We start from the raw sequence: 16,333 nt of genomic DNA, 5'->3' as shown, positions 1-16,333 counted from the left end.
TGAAGGAATTTCTGTAAATTACAGGAAAAACAAATACGGATAAAATTTTCCTGGTAACTTTTGTTTCCGGAATTTTTTACGTTTTTTCACGGATTTTTTTGTTAACAGTGTAGAAATTTTACTACTCTATATTAAAGGGTGTTACTTTTCACATGTATAATATATCAATGGTTATTGTTTGAACAAACACTATTAAAAGTTTAGATCCCGGACGTGAGCGTGTGGCTTGGAGATAGGGGCACTTTCTCAACCTCGTTGTTTTTTTCCGGGTACTCCGTTTCCTCCAGCAGGAAAGACCCCTGCGCGAGCGCTAGGCATAATAAAAAAATCAATAAGACAATAGAAGAAGAAGAAGAAGAAGAAGAAGATTCGCGAAGCCTTCTGTTGCACGATCTAATTAATAGTATATGTGCTCAGTCCAAGATACCAGACTTTCTCGAATATATCATATAAGGAAATTATTAAAACAGTTCACTATTATGTAATGCAGATAAGCATATACAAACTATAACACGCTTGTACAGTTAAAAACGTGACTTGGGAACAGTTTCTAGCCATAAATATTTGCTGCAGTCGCACCGGCTTCACCCCCTCTCACTCCCATCTCTAATGGTAAAAAGACAAAATACTAATCTGAGAACTTCAAAATGTTTAAAGTGTGTTGGTTTCCAGACTGTCATCGTGTGTGTTTTGGAGCAATGTTTAATTTGCTTTGCGTCAATCCTGCACCAGCTCATTTTACTGAATATTTCAAATTTAGATTGATTTGTGCTTGGATAAGACTGAATAAATCCATAGGTTTTAAATACTCAATTCATTGTCGACCGCTATTCACCCAATGCAGAAGCATGCTAAACTCTGCAAGAATTAGAAAAGAACAGTCTGCTGCATGGATGTTTCAGGAGTTTACAATTTCGTCGACAGAAATAATGTTGTGAGGTAGTCGCATAATCTAAATGATTCTGTTTTGAAGCTGGTCATATATTTCAAGATTCTCGCCACGATACTTGTATTACATCACGAATATGTCCAGAAGAAATATTTGAAAAGTGAGGGATTGAGATCAGCTCTCCATTCGATCATTCAAATACTTACAGATCAGACAAACGAACGCTCCTGGCTAAATACGCTTTTATACAAATAATTATTTACTGTTCTCTTCAACCAATTTAGCAAATAATTCCAGATTAACTACGTGTTCTTAAAAATATATCGTTTTGGATTGTGGTTAAATTATTTCTAAAAACATTTAACTAGAACCAGAAAGACATGTTAGACTCGATAAGAATCAAAAAGAAAACCGTGTTGTTCATTTTTAAAAAAAAAGAGACAAACTAGACTGCAGTATCACTGTACTGACTAGCCTATAGGCGTGGTTTCGACCCCTGCGCGCAAACGAATTATTGAAATAAAATTCAAACCATATGTTAGTCTCGAAATCATCTAGTTTGTGTCGATTGGACGTTAAACCCCATTTCTCTCTCGATCTTTCTCTGACTATACTATAGAACACGGTTAACAAAATAATGTTGACCCTAGGTTTTATCCACAACTTCTCTTTATTAGCACTTGGTCTATTGCGGGTTTTTTGACAGATGCTTACTGATCGAAATGGAATAAATTCTCTAGAAAGGATCAACTCCCACCCTCGATCGTAACACACGGCACTACGTTTATGGAAGTATGATGAACTAAATTGTCTGCAAAATATCTATAGCCAGACAATCTCTTGTCAATAAACATCCTAGGAAATGGTACTGTATAAGTTTGTCTAAAATTTGGATTCCGCATACAACTGTATGTGTTATAGTTTATTGTCTGGGATAGAGGTTACCCTTGGCGACAAAATATTAATATTATATTGGTTTCTTTTTGGATATAAATAAACAGAACCGACAAAATTAAATTATGGCCTGATGTTCCAATGTTATAAATGCAAAATAGTTCGAAAATTATATTATTTAGATTATTCATATTTTAAGACCTTGTGGGACAGGCACTGTAACCCACCACCTTTTGGTCATTTAAGTGAGTTGTTGAGTCGTAACTCAATTCCCAGTCATTTCGATTGACATTTTCAGTTTGTTGGTGTTTAAACTTTGTGTATTAGCTTTGTTTAAATTTACATTGTATGCGCTGTATGCATACAATGTGTGTTCTAAGGGCAGGTTTAATTCGGTTGTATTGAATGTAATCTAGATCGATCCTAGGCAAATAAATTTAAACTAAATGGTATATATCGATACATTTTAAAAATAAAAGATCCATAAAACCAAACCAAATTTTAAAAAATGTAAAATAAAAAGTATTATTGTCTTCAATCGAAGAAAATATCCGTAACAATCTTCTACTATCCTTATTAGCCAGCTTTTATACCCAATTAACACCATTCTGATTTTTACTTGACAACAGTCATCAATGTTTCCGACGTAACCCTAATCTTTCACTGTTACCTATATAAATCGTTCTGTGAAAACATTACATATTATCACACATTTCAGATTCCGCACAATTCTCTGTGTCACGTATATTCCTCGGAACCAGTGGCCATTCGTCACTTGTTTACAATTGAGAAGTTCATTTCGAGAAAGCTAAACTATTCAATCAGGACTTTGTTTTTTTTTTCTTGTAAAGGTAAACAATATTGTTTGGAGTAGACCTAAATCCACAAGCCATCCCTGTTGTATCTAGATGGTTGTAATACATACTGGCCTTTCTTTATTACTTACACGTATGGGTTATTTTAATCCAAGAAAACAAACAAAAGTTGACAATTCTTCGCTTCATTGTTTGTTTCAAGTTTATTTGTGTTAACAACTGTCTTAGATTGAAAATTTACTTGTTGCAGTTATTTGTACACAAAAGCACCAGAAACCGTTATAAATATGCCACATTCTGGTGCGCATGACAATATTGTAGCTTCGTGAAGATTGGTTAATCTTAACTGGTCGTGACAGCGTAACAGTTTCCAATAGTTGGGACGATATCCAGCTAATAGGACAAGGTAGAGGGTTGTCTAAAACGTGCCGAACTCTGAACTAAGCCCTTTTAAAACTTTGGTCAACCGAGAAATGTCGTTATGGTGCTAGCCTAAAGTTAAAGAGATTGGCGTTACAGTAACAATAGCTAAGAATAATAATTATTTGAGTGGTAAGTCGTCTAATTTAAATTTATTTGTAAACTTTGTTTCTTCGTTCTGTTAATAGTTTTCACGTCCAATGTACATTTTTTTTTAATCTTGAGCCTGTTGGAAGACGGAAATTTTAATAGTTTTTGTTCAGCACTTGTTATGTCTTGTTTCATTCTGGAAGCATGTTTTTATTATAGATATGTTTCGTTTTGAGCTAATTTAGAAGGGTTTGAACATTTTCTCAGCATGGCATATCAGTTAAGCTCAAAATTGAATTGAGCATTTACACATTTTAAATTTTTCTGTGTGATTTTTGGTATGAACATGTTAATTTGATATGAATTGCATTTGCTTTAAATGTGCATGGGCTTGAGCGTTATAAGTAAATCATTACAAATGCGTTTAAAATTTCACGCGAGGAACACATCTTTGAGTGTTTCCGAAAATAGTGGACATGCTGCAGGTTAATAATGGTGAGTTATATTAATGTAGTACCTATATGTAGTAATATGTAATGGCTGGAAGGTGGCGGGAAAATTGATGTTGTATCCATGTTAGTGTAAGTACTGGTATTTTATTTAAGACATGTTGGTAAGACGAACCTATTATAAGATGTTTATGCTATGAATGGTTCTGATGCATGTTTTATTAGGACGACTACGGTGATAGTAGCCTATATAAGGTTGGGCTATAATCACAAGCTTTGTATGTTCGGTAAAATTAGAATTATTATTTCTGATTATCAATTTTGTTGTGGTGTTTTCCTACATCATATAAATGATAAAATGACAATTTCATGTTGACACTTTAAATCATGAAAACGGACATGTGTCAGTGTACTATGAGGTATATTGTCCACCTTCTCTTCATCTAATTCCAATTGTAAAGTGTTCTTTTACGTGTCCGTCAACGCTTACAATGGCGAACCTCTGGTTTTCCGGAAGACTAGAAACTTTTCCTCACCAGGTCCCACGTCACTACGACTGAAAAGGCGAAAGCAGACTGCAAAATCCAGAGGAACGCTATCGGCCAACACAAGATGAAGATAGCATGCTCTCTACAGCGTTCAATTTATAGTTTTAACTAAGCTGAAACAATGTAATTTTCCAAAGCAATATGTTGATTATTATAAAAAAGTTATGATTACATCGTATATTCTAAATCCAACAATGAAAGGTTTGGATTGAAGAAGAGCTTAGAATTTCACAGTAGAGCGTATATATATACAATATAACGGCTTGTCTGCTCGTGGTACAACAATTCGAATTGATATTTAAAATGATAAAACCGATTATCGAAATATGGTTTAATGATAAAACTGATCAATGAGTTATTGTTTAATGATGAAACTTATCAGTAATGTAGTAATTGTTTAATGATAAAACTGATCACTTAGTTATTGTTTAATGATAAAACTGATAACCGAGTTTATGTTTAATGATATAACTGATTATCGAATTATAATTGTTTAATGATAAAACTGATCACCGAATTATTGATTAATAATAAACGTGATTATCAAGTTATTGTTTGATGATCAAACCGATCACTGAGTTATTGTTTAATGATAAAAGTGATTATCGAGTTATTATTTAATGATATAAAGCTGATCACTAAGTTATTGTTTTATGATAAAAACCGATCACTAACTAAGTTATTGTTTGGTTAGAGAAAGGTAGTTAGAATTATTTTCAGTTTAAGACCCACGTAAGTTGACTGAATGTTTTACCTTTAAAGCCTTTGCTTTGAATGTGCGATGCTTTCGATATTAGATAAATTTAATTATACGATTTTATTATCGTAAGGCTATGTTCAAAGTTTTGTGTTAATTTTTTTTTAAAAATTGCTCTTTTGAATTCAGTTGAAGAATTATAGATTTAAATACGCATGTTAAATCTTTTCCTTTTGGCAATAAAACAAGCGCTTAAAGGTTTTTTCTATATATATATTAATGTTGTGGCTTTAGTGTTTATTAGAGTAGTACTTTATTTTTTAGAATTTAAATTAATTCGGGTAAGTGAGAAGTATGAGGTAACTAATAGTATATCCCCGTCATTGAAAGTCCTGCGGGATGTGATTTCATCACGGAGTTCCTTAAGATGGTATTTTTAAGTTCGTTTTTACGTTCTGACAAGAAAAGTTATAAATTAAAATTAACGTAAGTAAAAGAAGAATTTGACGTCTCTTCCCAAATAAAAAGGATATTTTTACTAGATGTTTGTCGTCACTGAAAAGTTTGCATTAATTCATCTGTAATTATCTGAAACTTTTTGTTGTTGTTTTTCTTTTTCTTTCTCCTTAAAACATCACAAAAGAAGCTTCGTTAAGAAAATGATTATTCCCATGAATGTCAGTCTTTGCTCTACATTTGGTCAAATTTTGAATACAGTAATCAATTGTTGTTTGGCAAAAACTCATAGATCAACTAATTGGCAGAAACTCAAAGACGAATTAATTTCGTACGTTAAGGGACATTACTGGGCTGTGGCTGGCATGCATACTTATTTTTGTCTTTTTGATCTATTTTTAGCATAGAAAACTGCATGGATAAAAATATCATGTTCGGGGCTCTTGTACTTCACATTGTTTATACATTATGTAAAGACATTTGAAATTTGCCAAACCTCACTTTTTTATGCCCTTTGCTCTTCGTCGTCGTCATCCCCCGCCCTCCATTAAACATATATATGACCTTTTGGGGGTCTATGAATTTGGTCTAGGGCCATGGTCATGAAGTCAAAATTATTATTATTTTTTTAACAGAATCATCGGAGTGCAGAGTTCACATTACACTTAATGTCATGTCTTTTATTTTGTGTAAAAGATCTAATGATGATTAAAATGTGGGCATCCATTCTAAAGGCGGACCGAAGCTTAGAAAAAACCAAACTGCAATGTTTGTCACGTTATAGAGATGAAGGATCAGATACAAATTCGCGATTTCATGGAATAGGAAAAATTATTCTAAACGTTAATATCTATATTCCCATTTCAGTGAAGGGTATTTTAATTGAAAGTCTAAATTTAATTTGTATCGTCCTGTAGAATCCCAGATATTGAGGAATGGCACTCTTAAAATGAAAAATTTGGGTATTATATACCCAAATTAAAGAAAATTAAAAAGAAATAAATATGACGATACTGTTCTAAAGATTTAATTTCATACTTAATAAAATATTTGTCTGGTGAAAAAAATGACTTCATCGAGAATTGGTTCGCGTGTTGGCCATTTCTTCTCATCAGCTTAAATACCTTAATTCATTAAACAACTCCATTTAATCCATATCCGTGTGTCTCGTCAAATTCTGGCAATAATTAGAATAGAGGAATTCCGCGTGTTTTGGATCGTTTGTTTTCATGTTTTTGGCTTCATTCAACCAAGGTGATCGTCTAATCCTCGCTGAGCCAACGCTTCAAATGTATCCCTTTATATAATTGGCATGCACCGTGAGATGGTAAAGGGTTAAACATTTCTACAAAAAACCCAGTGAGATTTGTTGATGAGATAGTGGGACTTATTATGTCGCCAATATCAATTGAATAACCGGTTGTTTCTCACGTAAAGGGGTCGGGGGATCAATATTACCTTATTCTCTATACATCAGACCAATGAAGAGATTTGGCAAGACCACATATAAAACTCAAACAATCTATTTACCCTTTTTAAGCTCTTAAAGGAAATAAAAATTGATCCGTAAGACATTTTATTCCTTCTTTATCCAAATATCCTTTCTTTCCCTCTATCAATAGATCCTAATTTTTAAAATATTTGTTTTGTTTAAATCTGGTAATGTCTTGTCTGTATAAAATTAATTAATAGATGTTTTCGGTTAATTCTTTAATTCGTTTTGTATACAATAGGGGGCAATGTTTCTCATTATCTAATGTTAGTCTGATTCATTCAACTTCTTAGATTTTATTGTCGCTTTTTCCCAAAGAAGAAACATCGTGGCAGGAGTCTTGCGTCAATGAAAACATTTATTCTTTATAAAACTATGAATTGTTTTCGGCTTTGTACGCAATCGAGGTGAGATTTCATCGTCTTGGACACGTCTTTATATAGACCATTATAGAAAACAGTCATCCTTAGATTCGTAATCATGTGCTGATTAAAAATTAGTTTTGTTTAAAGATCACATGTTTATGACGTTCCTTCTCAAAAAAAAATTATAAAAAGATTGTTTTTTTGGTTGCCTGATATACGTAAATTATTTACATAATGTTATAAACATTCCTCACTTGGGTCCTAATCCAATCTATAATAGGCTATAACAAACCAACGACTCGTAACAGATTTATTACTTGTTATATTATTGGTCAGTATATTTATTATAGTTCTTAACGATGTACTCTGTTGATAATCATTCTGTTTAGACGTGATCTTATATACAATACATCAATGTATTTGGTTAAAATGTGACGAAAATACACATTTAGCTAGTATTTGAATATACGTTTTGAAGGTTTGTAGATATAATATAAAGGTTATACTGTATTGTATTTATAATGTCTTATTTTACATAGCTATACATATAATGTTAAGTAATAATTTTGTACTTTATTTAGTTATTGATATAAAAGCTTTATAGCGATATAAGTATAATTTACTACATGCAATGCGTGCAGTATGAAAGATTATACTTATATCACGATGATACGTAGCTGGGAGTACAAGGGCTCTCTCTCCTATTACCGAGGTAAGCTTTCAGGTAACAACTGTTAAATTTAAATGGATTTAACTGCGAATTTGATTGATATAATATATCCTTATTTAAGGTAAGTTAAATTTTATTTGTATTTTTACTATATTTCCGAGAAACTCTTTGTAGAAAGTGTCGATTCGTGACAACGAAGACTCAGCGATTTCAAGCAATACACTTCTGAAATTTCACCATCCCATATGAGTGACATGAAAGGATTTGTTTTTAATTTCAAGGAAAATTGCTTAACGCATCTGAAAAAGGATTGAGTTAAAAGGCACGTTTAATCTGGTAGTGTAGGTTAACGTTTACAGGAAATTAAAACCCCTAAGGATAATAAAATATCCAAACAGAGAATCTGATCTACACAGATATATAAACAATGTATTGAATATCACAGATGTTTGTCTGGACCTGTTTCAAAATGCACTAGTTGCTATATAACTTTAATGAATTTACGCGTACTTACCTTTACGTTGAAACATACACATGTTCTTTAAATTCAGTTCACTTTAAGGTAGGTAAAATTATAACCATGGAAAGGAAAGTCGTTGGATTATTTTAGTAAACATAGTATCTCGATAAATCTTGTTTAAATAATTTAAATTTCTAATGTTTTACTAATCTTATCAACCTATTTGTGAGCAGGATATGATATCAGATGTTGGATTATTTACATATATATATTCTTTTTAAATTGAAATATAACTCTTTGTCTTTTGACACTTCAATTTCACTATATAGATCAAATAATAGCGCAGAGACAGGCCATATATCATTGTCTTTAAAAAAAGTTAATTACAATTTTTTTTTTCAAAAGTGGAATGCACGAATTATTAAAAGATACCTTATCGAATTTCTTTGCAATTTCCACTCACGAAATGATCAAATTTACAAAAGAAATAATCATTTCAGGTTAGCTAGGAATTAACGGCACCATGTTGAAGGTGACGACTCCAATACAACTACCAAACCTTAAAAGCTTACGCACCAATGAAAGTACAGTTTACAGATATGGCCCAAAAGCTGTTATTACTGGTGACGATGAAATAATCATTCCTAATATGGGCACATTCTACCGCTCCCCATATAATGGTAGAATAAGATGTAAGAGAGTTTCGAAGCATCCCAGAATTCTTACAGAAGATGACAAGAAAGCACTTCCGGTCATTTCGTGCAACACAGAAACAATAGATTTCAGAAAGTGTAACAAAACAAGCATCGGGAATTCAGAGGGCTCAGATACTAACTCTGAAATTTCATCTAGTAACTCGTCTAGCAATTCGTCCGGACTTCGTGGAATTCTCACTAAAAAGTGTGAGAAAACCACAGAAAAAAAGCCTGGGAAAAGAGTGAAATTTCACGAACAACTCGAAAACGTTAGAGAACTGCATGACGTAACAACAAGTAAGTTTCAGTATTACCCTCCACATCAGTTAACTGTGAAACCTAAACAACCGGTGTGTAGAAAACCATCCCCTCGAGCCACCTCTAGTGACAGTGATCTGCTGGCAATAAAAAGACAACACTATGACATTGAACGCCATTCCATATCATACAGTGATTTTGAGAACTCATCTACAACTAATGTATCCCGTAGCTCCCAAAATTCAACGCGGTCTGGAAGCAAATCGAGTCGCACAGTTTTCAAATCACCGTTACGACATTCACAAAAACAGACGACACCTAGAAATGACTATTACTATTCTTCACGATCGGATGTACGGTGCTACCCTGGCGACGTGAAACTACGTGCGGCAAAACCTATTCGACCACAAACTGTGATGTCCGTCTATTCCCCCAAAATTCTCCAAAACCCATCGGGGCAAAAGTTCGTTGTGTGTCGGTATGCTTTGCCTAGCGATGATGTGTCTGTGACTTCCTTTCCATCACAATCTTGCGAATATCCGATGAAAGTCAAGCATAAATTCAAACAGATTCTTCCCGAGAGAATTGGAACAATGGGGATGTGTACAAGGAACTTCTGTAATCGTGATAAAGCCACTCGTATCATGAGATGGCTGGATTCTGTGGACGATGTTCAGACAAAGGAAGGTCGATATGCTGAACTCTTTGATACGGTTTTTCACGTGGACAGGAATGGTTGAACAACTGTAAACTACTTATCGTCTATGATTTTTTAGTCGTTCAAAGCTTGTGTTATCGGTTCTATAGTGAAGGGTCGTCGCGAAACCACCTTGTGATAAATTGTGAAATTGGGTTTAACGTCCTATTTTTCTGCACCAACTCGGGTAATGAAGACGGGCATTCTCCATGTTGTGTGCTAGAGATGGAAGTTTTGATCGGACAGCGACTTTTCCGTCCACTGCCAGTCGAATTCCAACTGTCAACGGTTCTTTTATATGCCCTTCAAAGAGTACATGTAAGGACCTCGGTTTTCGTCCAATGTAATGAACCAGGCCATTTTGAAAAGATAGAAAGATTCTCCATCTTATCGTCGACGTGGAATAATAGACAGTTCTTAAGACATTGTGTGTGGATGAGACTTGCATTACTAGCCCACTTTGTTCTACATCTTTCTGAGTATTACTTTCGTTAGTGGAATCAAAGGAACCTGTAGTGCATGCTGTGTTAGCTTTAGTCGTAATAATCTAAAACAAACGTTGGCCTAAACGTATTACAATGCTACGGCCAAAAAGCAACAAGTTTAGCCTGGGATTTTTTTTTAACAAAGAAGTTTATGGAATTATATGGATGAATTAGTATAGTGAAAGAGGTTTTATTAGACTCGTTGGATTAGAAACTTTGGAAAACCGACCCGTTATAGGTAAAGATTATTATTACATGAATGAATAATAACTGTTAGGTAACCGAAAGAACCCGTGAACTACTGCTCCCTATATAATAGTATGTTATCGTTAAATTGGATTATTTCATCAAAGGATTGTCATCAGTGTATATAAATAAGCTTCCTTTTTATTTTATTGACTTTCACGGTGACCTATCGACCTTCATTGCATGACATATAATCCTATGTAAAATATTATGTATGTTGAATAAATATTTTTAAAAATCCACAAAGAATATAAAATGTAAATATACAGTTGTCATAGTAAGAAAGACAGGAGAACTATGATTTGGATGAAAACTAAAAGTTTCGATATGCTTGTATACAAATGTTTAGATATATACAAGTACACCTTGGTCAGTGTTGACACTTGATATATAAAGAATAAACGAAACTAATATACGTTAACCAATCGACTTCCGCTTACGCGGAATTTGATCTTGTAGGGCTTGCTTTATTACTAATCGTATAAAGTCTGCCTCGCTAATATTAGAAATAACACACCAGATAAACCAATTGCAAATTCAATAACATATTTGGACCTAAATCATAGAGGTTTATTCCTGTAATAATAGAATAGTGTCAGAATGCTGCAATGTGGCACCGTTTGTCATAAAAATAGACCCATTGTGAAGACTTTTGACTATCTTAATAAAAAAAAAATAAGTATGACATGCATTCTTTCACCTATATCAAAGAAGATATATCATAGAGGTTTATTCCTGTAATAAAAGGATAGTGTCATCAGAATGCTGCAGGTGGCAACGTTAGTCATAAAAATAGACCTATTACGAAGACTGTAAACTATCTTGAGCAAACAGAGCATGATATGCATTCTTCCACCTTATCTTCTAGTCCTACATGCTGCTTCTAAAACGTCACGGTTGAACAACACCATAATCTCCTTTCCCCCATCTTGATTTCTTCTTGTTTAAGACTACACAGTTCGAGAGATCTGAAATCAGAAGCATATATCAGGAAAGTCTCTTACCCCGTAATTTGGTCAGATTTTGAAAATTTCTCTTTACCAATAAGTAACAACTGAAAGTTTCCTGATCTCGGAATAATGTGATTAGGTGACAGGTTACGGCCGGATATTCTACTAGACCGATTTAAAAAGAAAAAAAACCTACCGAGATAAGGTTGCGGCAGATATTCTACTAGACAGATTTAAAAGAAAAAAAACCTACCAAGATAAGGTTGCGGCCAGATATTCTAATAGACAGATTTAAAAGAAAAAGAACTATTGAGATAAGGTTGCGACCAGATATTCTGCTAGACCGATTTAAAAAGAAATGACTACCGAGATCCTATCCTATATTGATTTAATTGCATTGTAATTCCAGCAATAATTCTATTTCTTTGTTAAAAAAGGTGAGTCTAACAACAAGATGCATCTAAAGGGCTAGGGAACAATATATTTTCACCTATACACTGCATGACTTAAAAGTACATAAATGGCTTTGTATTTACTTTGTCACTAAAGTATCGTTGTAAATTTCCTAAAGTGTTCATTTTTTCGGGTAACCTATAAACTAACTTGTGAACATTGAGACTTGTTCTGTTTCCCTGGCTCTATGTATAATTATTGATCACAGGTACACGATTATAAATTCTAGCGACTTTTGTTTTAAAGTGACAATCTCTCGATTAAATCAACAATGGGGAAAATAAATTTGCCATGTCGTCAAGTCTAAATATTTAATCCAAATACATGTATACACCAAGTCAACAGTAAGTCTTGAACATCTAGTCCATATGTCTGATGCCAACAAGGAAACTTATTATAATGGTTACCGGTTAACTTAAACCAATAGCCCTCATAGAAATATTTTCCTGTACTATTGACATGCACGAAATACCACATTCTTTAATACGACTATTATACTAATGATACGTTGATTAATTGTATAATTAATGGATATCGTATAATTAGCCGCAGTACGCCATCGTGTGTTTTCCTTAGTTTTTGTTACCGAATAGATTCTATCAGTACAACCCATATGGATTTTTTTAAAAAAAAAACATCAAAGAAAAATTGAGAATTCGCAATTAAAGTCGAGCATCAAAATGAATTTCACTCAGATCTTATATCTGATACTCATGTACAGGGCCTTAAATAGCTCGGAGCAACGAGGGGGGGGGGGGCGGGAGTGTTCTCAGGGGTGCTGCAAAATTGACAGACAATGTATATCTATTTTTTTATGTTCGACAATTTTTTCATGTATGCATCACCATGCTCCCAAATATAAAGGAAATTTTGGACACACTTTGTGTTTTTTCTCCTCATGTGATGTGCAACTTCTTCTTCTATAAGTGTTTAACGTCCGCTTCCACCGAGAGTGATATCGCAGTCAAATTGTCTTAATTTATTATGCATGGGTCTTTCCTGTGGGAGGAAATCGGAGTACCCGGACTAAACCCACATACGCTCACACCAGGGATCGAAACCACGACCGTAAGCCAGAGGTGACCGGCCAGTTAGAGCTCGAAGCGCGAAACTCCAGCACACTAAATAAGCCATCACAACCACCTCGATGTCCAACTTGAGTGAACACTCATTTATACATATCACCGTTTTACTTTTCTTTATTCAGCAAAGACTACATATTTATTAGAAACTCTGAAGAAAAACATATTTGGGCATTTATACCGGAATTGATGAAATAGGCTATTATAGTTTGACGTATTATTTCAATTAATATATATAGGTGAACTGCCATTTTCATTTAGGGACATAACAAAATGGTATTAAAGAATGGTAATGCGGGGTTTGCTGGAACTAGTTTTGTCGAAGTTTCTTCAAATTTGTTTGCAAACGCCAGCATATGGGTTGAACTCATACAAATCGTCAGCTACGTGGCCACCCCAAATGGACAAATATAAAGTATTATCAGGTGTCCTAGAGAGAACTTGGCAGAGAGTATTGTTGAATAGTAAGTTTTAGACATTTTTCGCGGTTAGCAACACATAATTGTTGTAAGCTTTTAAACAGAAACCAACACTTATCGGTAAGAATGTCTTTGTGGATTTTGTTAAAATATTTCCGTCTCCACGAAGTATGGGAAAACTGGAAACAGTGGTAAAATACGCTTTGGTAAATATAAGCAAGTTTCTTCTGCAGCCAAATGAATTTTAAAGATTCAAATTAACAAACTCCATATATAGCTAGAAGTGAAATCAGTTGGAATGTTTCGACAAGTAAAAGTAATCTGTTTTTATATAGAATCTGCCGCATCTTTGTGTAATCAATTCTGTTGATAAAACAATAACAATAACTTCTATACAAATTGTACAAACATATATGAAATTGTCACACGATATTAAACAAATTTAAAAGATTTTCTGTTTAGGTTCTTAAACCATTGGTAAACATGTGCAAGGGTTTATTATTGCTTTCCATATTTATCTATCTATGCAGGTCTAAAGTTACAAAATTTTCCACTTAAAAAATAAATAAATAAGAAATGTAAATTATCGCTACTACTTGCATCAAATACATGCATGCTACTTCCCCTTGTTTCTAGTATTTCATCATTTAGCCAAAACATTGTTATATGAATACAAGATATAAAAAGACATGGTCACAAACGTGATCCCTGAACACACTTTATCAAAAATCACCACGAATTTGAATGTTAAAACACTGGAAGGACAAACAGTCTTGAAATTGAAAAAAGCTATAGATGTTTAAACATGTTCCCAGAGATCATGAGGAGCATTTATTTAACATTTACAAGACCAAAAAAAAACAAAAAAAAACCCACCCAAAGCATGCTGATTATAGCTTGAGCTATATGTGAAGGATTGAGTAGTAATGCATTTTAATATTTAAATGGCACAAGACAGATCTTTCACATATATCTAAAAACTGAACAATATTGTATATATTTTAATTTAAAAACTGATGCTAAATGCTCATCGGAGTATTAAAAAAACATTCATGAAACATTGGATTGGTTGCACGAAAAAAGTTATCAGATTTCTTATTCCTATATTTGTCTAAGACATATACTGACGGCTGCGTGAAATCAATAGAAACAAATGTAAACTTTTAAACTCTCTAACTTATATAAGAATTAATCTATCCGAATGATTTTTGGACCAATGTGTTTTTAATAAGAGTACAATTGTTTGTTTCTCTCTAACATTTATTCAGAAATGCTGGGGCTTTACAGACTTGATTATTCATAAAATTTAATTTGACATTTAATTATCCACCGAAATTTTAGGAAGTAAAAAATCACTGCCCAGTCGAAGGGTCAAACGTAAATTTACCTTGTCTCGTTTTATCGTTTCGTTGTTTTGTAGTTTATTTGTGGTTTATCTGTACCACGCCTCGAAGATGGTGGAAATGTCGAGGGTTCTAGTATAATACGTATACAATTCTCGAGTAGTAAATAACATCTCTTGGCCAAATCTGCAAAATGTTACTACTAACTGTAAACCATACTTGTAAAATTTCACGACCAATAACTAAATATAATGTATTCTAAGGTTAAGTCTTTGAACAGTAATCCATGGGAGACAACTCTTTTGATATTGCCGCACAGACTAATGCCAATTTTATCGCCACAAATTGGCACAATATTTTGTTGATTTATTTCAAAAAAAGAAATAAAATGAAATTGGGTATGTACCGACTGTACAAATGTAGACGGACATACAGCATACATTGTTCTATGAGTGAAATTTTGCCCGGACAGTGACGCTACGACCTACTCTTCTTACTTCGAATTCCAAATGTCAGTGATTCTATTACGTGTACGCCAATGTGTACACGAGACCTCGGTTTTGCGCAACATCCGAACTCGTCCTTGTCCTGCAACACCGACAACGGTAAGCCACGCCGGAAGATCACAAGGAATTTTCTCGGCCAACATCGGGAGTGAACCAGAGTAAGCATCTTACTAACTGAGCCACCACGGCTCGTTGTAAAACAAACCTGCACTTACTTTAATATATTGGCCAGTATATTATGTCTTTAGACAGGAAAATCATAACGTCATAGCAGTGACATTGTCGCCATAAAATTGAATTTTCCATGATATCTACCCGGAACAGTTTACATTGCCAGGAGACAGATTATTGGGACTCTTAAAACACTCACCAACCAAGACAGCGTAGATATTCGTGGCTTTCGTGGTGTCCGTTTATATAATACACCAAATCCTAGCTACATCCTATATAAATAAGATAAGTAAAGTCTATATTTACACGTGTGTTGATTTCAAGTATGAACAAATATATACAATAACTATAAATGCCAATTATATATTTATTCATTTAAAAAGGTGTGTCGGGGGTTCATAAAGAACAAAATTGAAAGCTATATGACGTCACAATATAGGACAAGCGGAGCCTATAAAGATATCAGATGGCATGGAAGGTGTATTTGGAAATATTCCATGCAAACAAATACCTTTACTATAGGTTACAAATACGTCACTTTATCTTAACAACAAATACTTCTTTAAAGTGGCAGGGTATATCTTATTTTGAGCAATTAATGTGGGGTTTATAGGGTGGCAGTTTGTGGCATTCAAGTTGCGACAATAATGTCTATCCATTCTGTTAGCCACCCTCAAGATTCATAACTTACAACCATAGACTTCGACATTTTAGACATAAATAAATTTCATCCTGCATTCAAAATACTCCAATGGTGACGGACATTAATTTTATGCCCACTAT

At 33.7% G+C, this 16,333-nt stretch overlaps 1 protein-coding gene and 1 long non-coding RNA gene across 6 annotated transcripts; one reads left to right on the top strand and one right to left on the bottom strand.

Annotated features, from left to right (window-relative positions):
* The first annotated feature begins 2,954 nt into the window (after nt 1–2,954).
* LOC126815516 (uncharacterized) lies at nt 2,955–10,861 on the top strand. Of its 5 annotated transcripts, none has more exons than XM_050541202.2 (2): nt 2,955–3,150; nt 8,746–10,861. In XM_050541202.2, exon 2 carries the CDS (start codon nt 8,769–8,771, stop codon nt 9,936–9,938), a length of 1,170 nt encoding a protein of 389 aa, XP_050397159.1. In that variant the 5' UTR covers nt 2,955–3,150; nt 8,746–8,768; the 3' UTR covers nt 9,939–10,861. The 5 variants fall into 5 exon arrangements, with proteins under 5 accessions (XP_050397159.1, XP_050397158.1, XP_050397160.1 ...); XM_050541201.2 differs by lacking the exon at nt 2,955–3,150 and adding an exon at nt 5,379–7,446; XM_050541203.2 differs by lacking the exon at nt 2,955–3,150 and adding an exon at nt 7,491–7,593.
* Nucleotides 10,748–15,863, bottom strand: LOC126815517 (uncharacterized). Its single transcript, XR_007677960.1, has 3 exons — nt 15,750–15,863; nt 14,918–15,059; nt 10,748–11,594 (listed from the first exon to the last, which is right to left on the bottom strand). It is a non-coding gene; the product is annotated as an uncharacterized LOC126815517 (long non-coding RNA).
* Nucleotides 15,864–16,333: the final 470 nt, after the last annotated feature.

This window comes from Patella vulgata, chromosome 3, assembly GCF_932274485.2.
Source record: "Patella vulgata chromosome 3, xgPatVulg1.2, whole genome shotgun sequence".
NCBI lineage: Eukaryota > Metazoa > Mollusca > Gastropoda > Patellidae > Patella > Patella vulgata.
The sequence above is the reverse complement of the archived record's forward strand: the minus strand, read 5'-3'. Positions and strand labels throughout refer to the sequence as shown.